This window comes from Protopterus annectens, chromosome 11.part0, assembly GCF_019279795.1.
Source record: "Protopterus annectens isolate FY-2018-M chromosome 11.part0, PAN1.0, whole genome shotgun sequence".
NCBI lineage: Eukaryota > Metazoa > Chordata > Ceratodontiformes > Protopteridae > Protopterus > Protopterus annectens.
This window is the reverse complement of record NC_056745.1, coordinates 85,976,497-85,994,172: the sequence shown is the minus strand read 5'-3', so window position 1 is coordinate 85,994,172 and position 17,676 is coordinate 85,976,497. Positions and strand designations below refer to the sequence as shown.

Sequence of the window (17,676 nt, the reverse complement as noted above, 5' to 3'; positions counted from 1 at the left end):
ATGTGGTCTCATTCAACCCTGCCCCTTCTTATTTGTTTCTTAGATCTTCTAAAGATTACATTTTCTTGCTTATGATTTTTTTGGTGTAGTATTTTGATCCTCAGAGTAAGACTTTAATTATTGGTTGTCCTGTTATGTATCTGCTTGACCAGACATTTCTATGGATTCATAGAAACTGCTGTAATCTAAACCTGAATTAGATTTTTGAGATGTAGATATCCTCAACATATCTGCATTTTAGGGACCTTTTCTTGATATTTTAACAATTCATAATGCTGCTGTTTTGAAGGCTACTGATACCCCCAAGGAAGACAGTGTCATTTCTGCTTTTCATGTGAGGCAGGAGATAGGGATATATATCTATCTATATATATATATATACATATATATATATCTATCTATCTATCTATATATATATATATATATATATATATATATATTTTAACATCTTAATATCCACAGACTCGTGATACTGTGTGATGTTAATAAGGTGCTTCAATGTGGGAGCAGTTTTTTTCCCTCCACATAAATTGCTATCTTCCCAGATTTTGACTGAGTCATTTTATTAACTGTATTGGAGTGTAAATGGAGAACAAGTAACTTAGCATATCACCTGATTGGCTGTGGGTTCGATATGTCTGTGAGATACTGCCAACGCAATGATGCCTGAGAATAATCTTCAAGAGTAGGGAACCAAACGCCTCTCCTTGACTTAAAGACAAATACATTTTTTCTTCGCCATCCTTGGTTATTTAATATTGCAATGTAAGTTAAAGGTCATTTTTGTAATCTCCCTAGATACGTGGAATGAACAGTGTGAGGGGATATTGCTAATATCGAGTAACAATTTTTTTAAAGTATAATTTTAATTACTTGCATTATAGTCAGGAAGGGTAGGTGAAGTATTTTTCAGGAATTCATTTTATTTTGCAGTCCTTTCAACAGGCTTTGATAAAGACAGAGGTACAGTTTTATGTATCTGATGAACTGATGGAGCATGGTTATAACAACATGTTTGAGAAAGTAGACAAGGAGAAGTGTGGGAGAGCAGGAGAAGAATGTAGAGAAAAGTAGAGAATACAGAAAAATTAGAGTAGTAAGGAGAAGTTATGAGGAGTGACGGGAGAGGGGGTTGTAATAATTAGTGACGGGAGAGGGGGTTGTAATAATTAGTGACGGGAGAGGGGGTTGTAATAATTAGTGACTGGAGAGGGGTTGTAATAATTAGTGACGGGAGAGGGGTTGTAATAATTAGTGACGGGAGAGGGGTTGTAATAATTAGTGACGGGAGAGGGTTGTAATAATTAGTGACTGGAGAGGGGTTGTAATAATTAGTGACGGGAGAGGGGGTTGTAATTAGTGACTGGAGAGGGGGTTGTAATAATTAGTGACTGGAGAGGGGGTTGTAATTAGTGACTGGAGAGGAGGTTGTAGTAATTGGTGACGGGAGAGGGGTTGTAATAATTAGTGACGGGAGGGGGGTTGTAATAATTAGTGACGGGAGAGGGGGTTGTAATAATTAGTGACTGGAGAGGGGGTTGTAATAATTAGTGACGGGAGAGGGGGTTGTAATTAGTGACTGGAGAGGGGGTTGTAGTAATTGGTGACGGGAGAGGGGGTTGTAATAATTAGTGACGGGAGAGGGGCTTGTTATATAATTAGTGGAGGGGGGGTTGTATAATTATTGGAGGGAGAGGGGGTTATTATATAATTAGTGAGAAGTATTATGAGATGTTTGAAAAAGAGAAGAAAACAGAAATTATTGCCAAGGAATGTTAGGCTCAAGGAAAAGGCCACATATAATTTAAATGAGTTTTCTAATTTTGAAAGAATGTTCTATGACTGATTTTCAGCTTTGATGCATTCATTGTTTGTGAAACAAATTCTCACAGTTTGATTTTTAAAGTAACCTCATTATGAGAGAAAAAAATCTCCTCCAGTGTAATTAAAGTTCTGGCCAATATTGCCATATACATGCATTCATTTTGATAGTTATATTAGCATTCCTAAAGATTAATGGGTCAAATTTCCAATCTTTCCCTGGCTAATGAGAGCGTGTGATGTGTAGATCAATATGTATGGGGGAGTGATGTGGCAGAGAGGATATACATGATTGCCACACTGCAGTAGTAACATGCTGGCGATAACTCTGAGATGATTCTTAGCTATGCCTCTGCTGTTTCCAAGAAATGTGTAGGTCCAATGGATACAAATGTCTCTAAGTCAAGTAATCCAGATTATTCCACTATTGTTTTATTGTTGTGGTTTGAGGTTTTTGTCTGTATCTGCTGAGAGTTTATCCCTTTCTGGATTTAATGCAATATTAAAATTCTCCTCCTGACATAACGTCAGGTATATTAGTGAGAGTATAAGCAACTTTAAAACCGAGAAAGACAGGGGCAGGTCATCTAAATTTAGCCATATTTGTTTTCAGTTACAAGTCTTATTGTACTGATATTAAATAACATCTCCTTTCTATGTCATGACATTGTTTTTTGTTATCCTGGCCTAAAGATCTTTGAATCAGACTAATTTCCCTTTTTCCTGATTTAAAGCAGCTGACAATTCTCCATCCTGACTATCCTGTAATAACTGAATTCACATTATTCTTTAGTTTATTCTAAAAGAGCAACTTTAAACCTGTATTTATTATTGAATTGCAGCCAGACCCTGGAGTTTATGGGAATATTGGTCCCTTTTTCATCCTCTTTCCTTCCTTTTACCTGTTTCTGTAGTTTCACTGTACATATTTGCTTTGTAGAAAATCTTGCATTAATACCTTTTTATATTTATGACAGTATCTTGTAATCACTGCATGCATTTTCTTGGCAAGTTATTCAAGGCGGGGGGGTTCATTTCTTATGATATTTATCCTTAAACAATAATTTGCCTGCTGATTAGCTGCATCAGTTCTATCTAAAAGGCCATCCAAAATGTAAAATTAGTCACAGAGGGTCAGCTTTACAACTCAGCTGGAAAGTATGATCTAGAGCTACATTCTGTACTTGCATGAAAGTTAGCTACATTAGCAACTGTTTCAGCCATAACATTCAGATATACCTGCAGAAACTTATGGAAACCTCCACAAACTAAGCTAAAAGGAGTCCATAAAATAGTAACTACACTCTCACCAGATGTTATCAAAGAAAGCAGGAAGGTAAGACTAATGAAAGTATGATTTTTCCCTCCATGATGATATCTTATGAGGACACAAAATTGACAGCATGGCAGCCTGCAGTGAGACCATTTTGAATTGTAACAAATCAGAAGACAGTACAAAAAACTTAGCGATGCCAAAAAGTCAGTACTGTAGTTAAGATGATGTGGTGGGAAATGTATTTTTGTTTTAGCTGTACATGTTCCTTAAGAAATGTAACTAACAAAACGTTAATGTCCTTTGATTAATGTGCTGCACAGATGTTTATCTCATTGCAGACTGTGAGTCTGACCCTGATGGCTGGTTTTGTGGAATGCTTAGATAGTGAAGATGCAGAAGAACTTATCACTGTGGATGATGGTAAGCATTCATTTTTGGATTCCTGTGCTCCTTATATTTGGAGCCTTTATATGATTAAGAGGGTGCAGTTAAAACATGAAGAGAATGAGAAACTTGTTAAAAATAAATTTTCTTTAGCAGAGTAATTTGATAGACACTGCAGATCAAGTTCTGACCATTGGAAATAAGAAGCAGATTAACAACAAAGATGTTCTCTGACTTGTTTGTGCCAAGGCCGAATTTCTGTTTGCAATGCTGGTAATCTGGTTTCAGAAACAAGTTGGTCACATGGCCTCGGCAATGAAAGCATATTTGGCATTGTTATAAAAGGATGTATTTTTTAAACTTTGAGGTTTTGTGATTTCTGAATTTTACTATATTTGTAAAAAAAGGGTATTGAGGACAACAGGGGCTGTGTCCTGCAAAGGTGAGGTATAGCTTTTTATCTTCAGTCAACAATAGTGCAAATGTCTTTCATTCTTTTAAATCGTCCTCCCTGCGGTTGGATAGGTATTCAAAAGACATTTATTTATTTATTTATTTATTTTACATTTGTTAACCGGGCTAGTCTAGCTGGATATATTTCCATTTTCAGTAGAGGCCCGGGGAGAAAAGCTCCACCTACAGTCTGTGCTCCTGCCCACTTCATTCAGTTATGGCTTATTTTAAAGTGGAAACACCCAGTATGCTTGGATAGGTGGGGGGAGCTCCATATAGACACGGGGAGAACATACAAACTCTACACAGGTAGTGCCTGGAGTGCACTGCGTTTGACCTGTAAGGGCTACATATATTTTATCAAAATTGGTAATCTTGTACATGATAGCACCCAAGTACTCAAACGGTGCGATCCATGAAAAAATGGGAACGGTACTACAGAAATTCACTGGATATTACTCGCATGAAACAAAAGGCTCCAGATAACAAATCTGAGGTATCAACAACTGGCAAATAAAACACCAAAACAAAATTCAAAATCTTGAAATATGAGGCCCAAAATTACCAACCGATTTTCTCACCATATTAAGCCTGACAAAGCTGTAAAATGGGTGTGCCTTAGTTGAAGGTTGAACGTCAAGCTTGGCACCTAGGCATTCATGAAAATCTACTGCCAATCATTAGCGGACCGGAGTTCCGCTGTGGCGACCCGTAACCGGGAAAAGCCGAAAGGCAACAACAACAGTAATTATTTTTTCCTGGGTTGCATTACTGTATACTAGATTTAAACAATAGTTAATAGATTACTTTTATATGTTTTGATCTTTTATGCATGCAAAGTTGGTAAATGTCTAACTGCCGCATAATGACTTTGCAATGTGTTTTACAAATCTATTATGCAATATAGATTTAAAACAACACTTTAAGTTTGTGTCTAGCTGCCTTTTTATCTGCATTTCTTCTCTATGAAGTGTCTTTTGTTTAGTGGTGGTGGTGTTTATTTGCTTTTACTTATCAGTCTTTTTACAGCTTTGTCAGGCTTAATATGGTGAGAAAATCGGTTGGTAATTTTGGGCCTCATATTTCAAGATTTTGAATTTTGTTTTGGTGTTTTATTTGCCAGTTGTTGATACCTCAGATTTGTTAACTGGAGCCTTTTGTTTCATGCGAGTAATATCCAGTGAATTTCTGTAGTACCGTTCCCATTTTTTCATGGATCGCACCGTTTGAGTACTTGGGTGCTATCATGTACAAGATTACCAATTTTGATAAAATATATGTAGCCCTTACAGGTCAAACGCAGTGCACTCCAGGCACTACCTGTGTAGAGTTTGTATGTTCTCCCCGTGTCTATATGGAGCTCCCCCCACCTATCCAAGCATACTGGGTGTTTCCACTTTAAAATAAGCCATAACTGAATGAAGTGGGCAGGAGCACAGACTGTAGGTGGTGCTTGTTAAGGTAAGAGTTTTGTAGATCATTTGCTTTAGGCATTTCATATGTTGTGCATAGTGTCCTCTAGATAGGAGAGTAGGGATTGCAGAATGCTCACAATTCCAGGGTTAGTCACTTGGTGTAAAAACTAGCTCTAGGGGACTTGTTTGCATTGACTAATGTCGCCAACAAATGGACATCTCTATTTGCCAGTGATAAGTGGGTTGAAAACCCGGACAACTTCAACCTGTTCCAGAGACCCCTGCTAAAGGTGGCAGGAGTGTTCTGTTCGCCTCTTGGCCAGTGTATGCTGGGCATGAAGCTCAGCTGCACTGGGACAATAAAGTTACTGTCCGGTCTTCAATTGCCAGGCTGGATTACCTGGGATAGCTCTGTTGACTGAAAGCTGGACTTAAAACCAATCAACCTGCCAAACATGAACAAAGAATTGATTGAATATATGTCCAGTGATCTTGGATGTGGTGGTAAGGAGGAGACTGAACATCTTGTTAATATAGGAGACATGGTGGAAGGGCAGTGCAGCAAAGCCACTTGGCTTGGGATCTAAAGTCTACTTCTCAGGGAGTGGGCAGACTACATGGGTGGGAGTTGTGGTGAGAGAGACTTCTGAAGTCTGTGAGGGATGTCGTCATAATTAGTAACACTCCTGGCAGTCAGACTCCACTGTAAGGATAGCGAAGTATTCATAATTTCAGCCTGTGCCCCACAACAGAGTTGTGATGGAGAGGAACGTAGTGCATTCAGGCAGCAGTCGTAGAACCTACTAAATAAATCAGGACATGAGTTTGTGGTGATAATGGGGGACCTGAATGCTCCTATTTAGACAAAGAATATAAAGACTGCCTGAGTTCTTATTGGCGGGGCACTGCTCTTTATATTTGGATCCCTTATATGATTAAGGGGCTACAGGAATAAAGGAGGAAGGGCCATTCTTGAGTTCTGTTTGGCAAATGGCTTGATGGCCAATACATAATTCAGCAAGGCAAAGTGACAACGTCACATACAGGATTAGTCAGCATGCAACTCATGTATATTTCCTCCTAGTAAAGAGGGTAAAATCACAGATTGCAAAGTTATCCCCAATGAAATGGTCATCCCCCAGCCTAAGAGATAGGTGTGTATCCCAAAAACTACCCCCTTCTCTGGAACAAGCTCCCCATCAATGTGAAGCAGTGTTTCTCCCTAACTCAGTTCGTGTAACTTGGACAGTTGGATGAGGAACAGAAAATTCATCCCTGTTTTGGCACCTTTCTCTAATGGACATAGACTGCCTGTAAATGGTTCATCTCCCAAGCCCCTGCTTGTAAATGTTTAATCTCCCAAACCCCTGCTTACACTTATCAAGGGTACCAGAACGTGTCAGAGAGTTGGGATGCATAGATAGGCTTAAAAAGTCCCTTGTGGGTATTAGCTTAGTAAACCCCTATAAACCACTGGTGGCCACAGTCAGCTTCAAGTAGTGGTCAGAGAAGGCTGTAAGGTCACCAGAGACTAGGCTGAAGACCTGGAAGTTGATTGGAGTGAAAGCAGAAAACTTCAAGGAAATACTCTGAGTTCTGACACCTCAGGAAGAGGAATAAGTAGGTGACGTTGAAGAATGGCAACATCTCAAAACAGCATGTGTGAAGACTATAAAACAGATATGAAGCCAGTTGTGGGAATAAAGTAAGTAAGGAAGTCTTGTGACGGAATGTGGAAGTCCAGAAAGGTATCAGAAGAAAGGAGTGCAGGAAAAATTGTGCGATAGAAAAAACAAACCAGGCTTCAAGGTATACTGCTAGTTTAACAGGTTTACTATTGAAATTTCGAAGTGCCTGTACTCGAATGGCATGTGTTTGAAAGACACTTGTCCAATGGGCACAGTGCCAAACCAGACTACATCAAATACAGAATACCAAATTGGCAGTGTCTTTCTATAATCTGAGTTTGGTATTGAGTAGAGATCACGGTACAGTGAGGAACAGGGAGTTAACCCATTTCTCCACTGTAATGTGTTCTTGGACTTGGTATATGTAATGTGCAGGGGGTGTGGGGGGTGCCGGGGGCTTGCCCCATACAAAATAGTAAAATACACATGCTGTTGACTGTAGAATGTAACGGTATGTTACGCTGCATAGCTTGGGTGACTGACATCATCTACTGCTATGTCTAATACATCGAACTTCGATATCAATGTATTCAGTTTCGACATGTATGCTTGCTAGATGTTATGGATTTCCACATTCCGGGTTGACATTGAATGCATTTTCAGAATTTCAATAGTAAACCATTTAACAAAGAGGCTAAGAGTGCAGTTGCAAAAGCAATCTACTGGCTTCTGGAACAGAACTCTGCAGGTAGTACAAAGAATCTCTGTCGGGTTACAAGGTAAAGACAAAAAGATAGTCTGTGATCAGACACCATTCATAATGGATGCCAACATCACCCTGTTCGCCAATCCACTGGACATCAAAGGATGGTATTGGCATCCCTTATGAATAAATACTAACGCCACCTTGCTCATCAGTCCACAGGACATCAAAGGCAGATGAACAGAGTACTTCCAACATCATCTGAATGAAGAGAACCCCACAAACACTGTACTATCCTGTGCACTACCTACAGTGAAAGAGGAAGAGGAGCCCACCCTAGAAATAAGAATGGCACTAAGGAAAGGGAAAGCAGTGGGCTCTAGTGAGATCGCAGCGGATATAGTCAAGATGCTGGGTGAGTTAGGGGAGAAATGGCTCTTGAGGATATTCGTAGCATTATAGAGAAAGAGGCATAGTCCAGATGACTGGAGAGTAAGCATTCTAGTGCCAGTGTGCAGTAGCAAAAGTGTCTTTCACAACTGTGGGCAGTATAGAGGTGTCAGACTACTGTCACATTCAATTACACTGTTGGAGAGGGTGACAGATAAATGGATAAGCAAAGTAGTAGAAAGAAATATGGAAGATAAGCCGGTCATAGTCAGGTCAGGATGCAGCAAAACCTACTCAAAGTTTGCAGTGAGTCAGATAGTACAAAAGAAGGGAAAAAGTCGTAGCTGGAGATTCCTAGACTTGGAGAAAGCTAATTACAGGATCCCAAGAAAGAGGAGGTGGCCAATCATGTGATGGTTCAAAGTCCCAGAAACATTTGCATTTTGTGCAGGTAATGCACAAGGACCCAGTAACGCAAGTATCAATGGTGTTCAGACTCACAGAGGGGGTTCCTATTTGGAGTGGGTGTGCATCTGAGTTAATCTGTCAGCCCACTGCAGTTAATACTTGTGATGGCTAAATTAGCAGAGAGATTTGAGGGGACAGTTCAACAAAGCTGCTGTATGCAGATATGTCATTACAAGCAGACTGTGAACAGAAATTTCAGCAAATGATAGGGGAATGGAATGCAAAACTCTAGGCACATGGAATGAAACAAGAGTACAGACAAAACAGTTCTTGTGGAAGGCAGAAAATGGGACATCAGAAAATTTGAAACTTGAGGTAGAAGGTGAAATACTGCAACAGGTTAACTTCAAGTATCTGGGAGGGCTGATTGAAGTGAAGCTAAGTTTGAATGAGGAGGTCAAAGCTAGATTCAGAAGGGTTGTAGCCAAAGGTGCACAAAACAGTAGTGCAACCACTACTTTTGTGTAGCACAGAAACCTGGGTGGTGAAAGGAAGGAGCAGCTGAGGAAATCTGAGTGATGGGCGTAAAGTGGCGTAGATGGGTGGTGGGATGCACACTGTGGAAAGAATAAAGAAATTGTAACATCAGAGCAGTAGCCAGAGAAGCTGTGGTTGCAGAGAATATCAGAGAGTACAGGTTATGGCAGTTCAGGCATGGTGCAGGAAAGCAGACGATGATTTGGCAGAGTGGATTTTGGAAAGATGGGAAGAAAATAAGAAATAAGGTTGTTGTTCATCCAAGAGATGGATGGAGAGAAGACCTGCGACAGTCGGGCATGACTGTTGAAGAGAAGGTAAGAGAGTGGCATTGACTCGAGATGTGGCGATAGTTGATGTAGTACCATAACCTTTGTTGAAAATGGGTTAAACTAAATCTTACCTATTAACAGTATCGACAGCCACACAAGTGCAGTTGCACTGCATTTGATGGTATGATGAATACCAATTTAGTCTTGATTTGGCTGCAGCTGAATCAAGACTAATATTGGAATATTACCTCAACATTTAAAGCTGTTCTATGTCAACATGCAGGCCTGCAGACTTGTATCTTTTGGCTTTTCCCGGTTAGGGGTTGCCACAGCGGAACTCCGGTCCGCTAATGATTGGCAGTAGATTTTTACGTACCGACTTGCCAGGCCTGACGCACAACCTTCAACGAAGGTACACCCATTCACGCATGTCTCCACACACAAGATGCTTTAGCTGAGAATCGAACAGGACAACGTCTTACTGTGAGGCGACAACGCTACCGCAGCACCACTACCGCACTACTGTCAGCATGCAGGTGCAGACTAAACCCATAAAAGTGTCATGCAAATGCAGGGGCAAAGGTCGTTTTGCATTTTTGGATTGCAGGAATTAAGTTTGTGTGTGCATGTGCGTGTGTCTGTGTTTTCCAAGTCCTAATCTTAGCAGGATCAAACCAAGTACTGCAGGTAATGCATAACTCTCAATGTCTTTGCTCAAGAATCAGAGACAAAGCCCAAAATAATGAGGTTCTAGGGTCCGAAATCAGGTGCAAGTCTTAAATATTAATTTAGATATCTTAGAAAGTTAATAGAACAGCAGGGCTTTGCATCAGTCTGTATCTTGTTAAGAATTAGAAGTATACAATTCTAAAGTCTGATTACTGAAAGGCTGTAATCTTCATGATTTACCAGAGTATTACAAATTTTTGGGGTCAAGTTTGAAGTACAAGGCAAAATCAGAGACAGTTGAGATCTGCAGTGGATATAAAAGGTGTACACACCCCTGTTAAAAGGCCAGGTTTTTGTAATATAAAAAATCAGACCACAATAAATCATTTTATAATACCTGGGGTTGCTTTTCTTCAGCTGGAACTGGGGCTTTAGTCAAGATGGAAGGAATTATGAGCAGTTCCAAATACCAGTCACTTTTGGCCCAAAACTTTCAGGTATCTGGTAGAAAGCTGAAGATGAAGAGGAATTTCGCCTTACAACACAATGACCCCAAACATACATCTAAATTAACAAAAAGAATGGCTTCACCAGAAGAAAATTAAAGTTTTGGAGTGGCCCAGCCCGAGCCCAGATCTAAATCCAGTAGAAAATCTGTTGGGTGACCTGAAGAGGGCTGTGTACAGGATATGCCCTCGTAATCTGACCGATTTGTAGACTTTTGCAAGGAAGAGTGGGCAAATATTGCCAAGTCAAGATGTCATGCTGATCGACTCCTACCCAAGAAGACTGAATGTTGCAATTAAATCAGAAGGTGCTTAAAGTATTAGTTTAAGGGTGTGCACACTTATGCAACCAGCTTATTGTACATTTTTCATTTTTTATATTTTTCCCCATACAGATTTGTTTGTTTTTTACTTGAATTGTACAGGCTGTAGGTCACATTTAAAGGTGGGAAAAGTTTTGAAGTGATTTATTGTGGTTTCATTTTTTTATATCACAAAAACCTGACATTTTAACAGGGGTGTGTACACTTTTTATATCCACTGTATGTGGATAGACACTGAGCATGGGGGCTGTCTGTGGATAACATGAGTGGACCTGGTGTTTGCTGTCGTAATTCTGGCTTTAGAGGATTAATGTGTATTTGGGTGAGACAGACTGGAATACAAGCTGTGACTATCATTTCTTTGGAACAAAATACATATCAATGTTATTTTTGAACTTGGAAAATTCAAACCAGAAATTGTGGTTGAACAATGGGTATGGGTCTGTCTGTTGATAAAGTTGTAATTCTACTTTTGCAGGACTAATGCATATTTGGATGAAATAATTTGGAATTACAGTGTGTGACTGTTGTTTCTGTGAAGCAAAAATACTTCAACCATTATTTTTTAACCCTGGCAGTGTTTTAAGTTTGTGTATAAGGGTTGCCTGTGGTTGAAATGATTGGCCTTGCTGTTTGCTGCAGAAATCTAACTTTGCAGGACTAATATGTATTTGGGTGAAGCAATCCAGAATACAAGTTGCAACTACTGCTGTGAAACAAAAGTTACATAACCATAGGCAGGATCGTACCATGTAGTTTTGGGTGGTCAGTGGGTATGGGGAATGTGTTTGGATGAAATGATTGCCCCTGCTGTTTGCTGTAGCAGTTCTGACTTTGTAAGACTTGTGTATTTGGGCTAAACAGGATGAAATACAAACTATGACTACTGTTTCTGTGCAGCAGAAATACATTATCGTAACAGTTATTTTTTTTTTTAGTATCATGATTGGGTCAAACCAGATGCTTCTGGGTGGGCAGAGGAGGTATGTGGCTTTCTATGGATGAAATGACTGACTCTGATGTTTGGGTTAAGCAAAATGGAATAAATGCTGTGACTACTGTTTCTGTGAAACAAAATTACATTACAGTAAACGTGATAGAGCTAGACTAGATATTGTGGGTGGGCTATTGGTATTGGGGAGATGTCTTGATTGTCTGTTATTTGCTGTTTTAATTCTGGCTTTGTTAGGACTAATGTATATTTGGCTGAAGCAAGTTATAATACGAGATGTGACTACTGTTTTTATGAAGCAAAAATACATCAGTGTAACAATTTTTATATGACATCTGAGGTGTACACTATCAAGTGACTGCAACGTCTTGGTGGGGGGAGGCAGTTTGAATTCAAGTGACCTGTTTGGTCAGTTTATAGAGTCATTAAGCTATGTCTTTGTTGGACTAGTATGTGTATTTCTGAGAAGCAAGTTGGGATTTTTTTATTGGCTTTGTTAGGGAAAAAGTGTGTGAAGAAACATTCAAAGTTTTCAGCTGTCTCTGATTTTGCCTCATATTTTAGCCTGATTCTTGTAGAGAGCGAGTGTTTGTGTGTTTGTTTTTTTGTAATTTGCTGCGGATTGTAGTCTCTAAATATTGACTGACATTTGAGTTTCAGACTTCATATCCTTCAGCGATGTATACAGTAAGTGGCTGCCTTACAAGGTTTGTGCAGGGTTTATGTGAAAGCAACCAGTCATTTGTACATTCATGCAGTGAATAGTGTTGCCATGCCACAGCACTTGGTTCTCTGGCTGAGTCCCTGGCTGTGGCGGCTTCTGTGTAGAGTTTCCATGTCCTTCCTGTCCCTGTGTGGGATTTTCCTGCTGCTCTGGTGTCTAGCAACATCTGCAAATAAGGTTATGGTGTTGGTGAATAGTGCGTGTGTACTGGGGCACATAAGTAACTATTTTGGATGATGGAAAAAATGGTTAACAATCGTTATTGTTCAAAAAGAAGATGAAATGCCTCACAGGGCATCTGGATATTCAAAGCTTTTTGGGGGTTGACAGCTTCCACATCCCCCAGTTGTCTAAGGGGTTTAGATATCAGCTTAGTAGGGAGGGCCCTCATTTTCAATGTCATACTGAGTCTCACGTAGTCTAAAACTGGCCCTGTTTAGACGTTTACTCAGATATTTGCTACATCTTGTGTGGGGGCTGGGGATAGTGTGGTCATTTTTTTCCTTACCTTTCCTCACAGTCATACCTCGGGTATTTGCACAGAAGGTTTCTATAACTTGTCTAGGGGCAGTGTACTCTGTAAGAGCTGCAAGTTAAAGCACACCAGCAAACCTAGAAGAATTGGGTAGGAGTTAGGGCGCATATATATATATATATATATATATATATATATATATATATATATATATATATATATGTTTGCTATCAAAATCGTGAATGCAGATGCTCTGCAACGATTTATCGAATGGCAGGTGGTCGACTGCCAAGTTGCCGACTGTCGGTAGTTCATATCAGTGAATGCCACTGTGCATTCGCTGATATGAAGTTGATCTAAGGGCTAGAGATAACAGTACAGTGCGGAGTGGGACATTCATCCCTTTCCTCACTGTAGTGCGATCTTGGAGTTGAAATATATAGTTAGCAGGGGGTGTGGGGGGGATGCAGGGGACAATGTACTGTATTTATGCACTATAGTGTTTCCTGTTGGACATTAACATTGACTCCGCAGTTGTCGGATATTGGAGTCAATGTTGTGAGCAGACTTTATTTTAAATTTGAGCATTCCATTTGTATTTATGAGCGGGAATGCAATTGTTTTACAATATTTTGATAGTAAACCATGCACACACACAGACGCACACACACACTTGATGGTATCAAGTTGAAATATGTTAGTGTGGTATTTTACTTGTTTATTGTTGGCCCACTCTGACTTAAGAAGTGTATACAGGAGGTGACTGCCTTTTTGAGGATTGGGTGAGGCATGCTGTTTACATGTATGACAGCAGCAATGTAAAATGTAAGTATTGCCATTTGTTCTTTCACTTGCACCCCAATCCAAAACAGAGGGGGTGAATAGGAGTGTTTAATCATAGCCTCACCTCAGGCTTTGTGCCCACTGAGTGGCGTACAGCTACAGTTATCCCATTCCCCAAGGGGGGGGGAATCTATCTTGGATCCCGGGAACTACCTTCCCATCAGTCTGACGAGCCTGATCTGCAAGGGCATGGAATGCATTATCATGGAACTTATAAACAAAAACATTGACAACCTTCAAACACTGAACCCCCACCCAGTTTGGGTTCGTGAAGGGCCGATCTTGTCTCCTGAACCTGATTGACTTCTTCAAATCAGTCTCCAAAGCTGTGGATGAGGGTAACGCGGTCCACACAGCCTAGCTGGACCTCACCAAGGCCGTCCACACAGCCTAGCTGGACCTTGCCAAGGCCTTCGACTCCATCCCCCGCTCTGGAATCATAGATAAACTTACTAAGCTGGGCTTAAATCCCTATGTCACTCGGGTTGCCAGCTGGCTTACTGACAGAACCCAGACTGTAAAAGTAGCCGACTTCAAATCCAGCTCCAGACAAGTGACAAGTGGAGTACCTCAAGTTTCAGTCCTGAGACCGCTCTTGTTCGGCATCTACTTCTCTGAAGTACAGGCCAACACTAGGGGACTCTGGCTAACAAAGTTTGCAAATGACTGCAAACTGGGAGCTATTATTGAATCCCCAAATGATGTGGATATTCTACAAAAGGGCCTTTCAGAAACAGTTGCTTGGTGCCAGAGCCATGGGCTCAAGCTTAATGCCAAGAAATGTAGAGTTATCCCCTTTGGGAAAAAACATGTACCCATGAATTACTACATAGGTGACAGTGCACTAAAAGCCGAAAGTGTGATGACAGACTTGGGGACACAGGTGGACAGTGGTCTCACCTTTGATAACCACATCGCCACAACAGTCAGGAAATCCTTCTATGTGACACACCTAATCACTAAGGGCTTTTCATCCAGAAAAAAGGAGGTCATTGTCCCACTGTACTCATCCCTCATTAGACCCATTATAGAATACAGTGCCCCGTTTGGTATGTACCTCAGCAGGACCTCTGCAACAGCTGGAAAGACCACAGAAATTCCTCACTAAAAGACTCACAGTCCTAAAGCAGATGCCCTATGCTGACAGTGTAAAAAAAACTCCAGCCATACCCTATGGCATATCGTCTACTCAGAGGTGATCTCTGCTTAACATACAAGGCCATGTCAAACCCTGAGCTGTTGGACATGCTCCACTAGAAGAAATCCCAATCCCTCAGAGCCACATGCTCCAGGGATCTAAACCTTGCCATCACAATGAACAAAACATGCTGGAGGGATAGGTTCCTGATCCAGAGACTCCCCATACTCTGGAATAGACTGCCCATACATGTCCAGCAGAGTGCCTCCTTGGCCCTCTTCAAAAGGAACCATGACGATTGGATGGGAGATAGGAAATTCACCCTGGGGATTACGTCAGTTGCCCTGCTAGACGGGGGTCCAGGGAAGTAAATATTGTGGGAAGAAATATCCGGGGAATTGTTTGGCTAGGCTTGTATAGGCCCTAGGGCTGATAGCCTAGTACTAAATTATGTGCTATGTACCTATGTGAGATTTAATGTTTGAAGGGGGATTAGGGAGGCAGACACTGCTTCCACATATAGCTTATGTGTTATAAACGTTTATCTTTTTTTATTGGGAAATATTATTTTGTCAGCTTTGAGCATTAAGTCTTGGACACAGCTTATTTATTTCATTAGTAAAGATTTTTGTTCAGACAATCAAAGGATCAAAAGGTTGAAAAACATCTTTGAAATGTACCTTAAGAACTTGCACATGCTATGTTTTTTTCTAGTCTGATTTATTTTTGAAAATTATTTTTTTTGCATACTTGATATATCTGTATTAAAATAGCTCTAAACAAATTATTATGGTAGTAGCAGTAAATAGAGTTCTGTTGTTTTTAAGTTGCTTTTTTAGTTACTGAGGCTGAGTGAGCCATTTTATCTTGCAGATATGGATGAGAACAAAAGGTTATCAAAAGTAAGACATCAAACAAGAATCCATATCCTGAATCTTCTTATAACTTCTTTGGAACTGCAACCTCCCAACTTGGCTCTGTATTTACTAGGGTATGAAGTGAAGAAGTCAGTCAGTACAACTAATCTTCAGGACCCAGGTATGCAAGGTGGTAATTTGTACTAATTTTATATGAAAATGTATGTCATACCTTGGATAACGAAACCAACAGTGAAGTTCATAAATTATAATCGCTCGCCTTCAGAATTTTAATGCACGTTTTTCGCAAATGCAGTAATATGTATTTGGTTTATTTGCTTAGAGCATAATGTACTTTGCCTGGTGTATCTGTGTGCATCTTTTTTTTATACAAATGCTAGAGGAAGGAGGATGCTGACTGCTAAATTATAATGTGAACAAATCAGAAATCAAAATGTCTTGTGTGGAAGCTGGCTTACAGGATTAAGGAGCTGTTAAGTGGTTTCCTGTAGTGCAGTATGCAAGGTTTGATTCCCGCAGCCTCCATTGCCTAACTGTTTGACTCTGAACAAGTCATGTGACTCGGCACCACTCCTGGGCTGAGTCTGAAGAAGATCCATGAAGATCGATGCTGAACTCTGGAAACACATACAGATACAATAAATAAATAATAATATAGGAGTGTAGTAATTCATTACAATGTGGCACCCCTGTCTATCTTTCTAAAGGATGTAGTGGAAGGAGGGTCTCTGTACTTTTACATGCAGGTATCAGGAAGTTCAATTTATCCCTTCGTTCCTTCTTTGTGTGATACTTGCTTTATTTCAGTATCATGGGAAACTGGTGCCAGTCTCAGCACTTAGTTGGATGAAAAAGAATAGAAAGTGATCCTGAATACGATGAAAATATGTCACTAGATGTTCATTAAATATGTCACTAGATGTTCATGAACTCCGAGTATGTATTAGGGATATGGAAAGAAACTGGAGGATCTGGTGAAAACTCTGGTGGATGCAGAATGGCATGCAGACTGTGCACAGAAAGCACCCTAACTAGGAAATGGACAGGAGGACCAGAAGCAGTGAGGCAACAGTGCTAATCACCTCACCAGTGTTATGGCTGTATCACTTCATTACTTTATTTTTATTAACTGGACAGGTAGACTTGCTCAATGTCCTTTTTCATCCATACCCTTGGTACAAGAATCAATTAATGGCAGAATTTATTTAACAGTTGCTCATCTGCTTTTGCTTTGTGGGAAGGTTCAGCTGGGTACGACACACTTTTCAGTGGAGACCTGAGGAGAAAAGCTCCAAAAAATGATTACATTAAAGGAAACATTCACTACATACGTGTAGTATTTAGTTAACTTTTTTTTTTTGCAAAGGGATGAAAATAATATAAAGATGCATCATTTAGTAACAATTTTAACCTAGAATAAGGAGCAGCATATTGGAAAGCATGCAATGTATAGTAAAATGGTACACACCTATTTACAGAGACATGATTATATGATTGGAAAACCAACGTTTGGGCAATGATCAGAGAGAGGAGTTAACGTGATATAGGCCTGTTTCCATAGGGAATAGCACTTATGGAGTACATTTATGGAAGTGATCTAGCTAGAAAATGCATGTCATTATGGGAAGAAAGTGTACTGTTCCATTTTAACAGGTATATTTGTCATACAGAGTGCTGACGCATGCCAAGATAGAGGGCTTAGTCTAGGAAGAAACAGCATAGTCGTCCTTTGTAGAGGCTGATAGCTAGAGAGCCTTGTACAATCTCATATCACTGTTGGGTACAGCAATATGGCAGTAATGAGAACGGAGAGGTCTGTTGTGAGAGAGTTAATTTTTACCCTAGAGGACATGAGCAGTGGCAAAGCCGTGAGTTGTTCAG

At 40.2% G+C, this 17,676-nt stretch overlaps 1 protein-coding gene across 1 annotated transcript in view; it reads left to right on the top strand.

The window, feature by feature from the left end:
- Positions 1-17,676, top strand: part of NUP205 (nucleoporin 205) — a 1,199,422-nt gene that overhangs the window by 459,359 nt on the left and 722,387 nt on the right. The window contains 2 exon segments of the mRNA XM_044087173.1: positions 3,436-3,517; positions 15,791-15,955. Coding sequence (XP_043943108.1) covers positions 3,436-3,517; positions 15,791-15,955 — 247 coding nt within the window.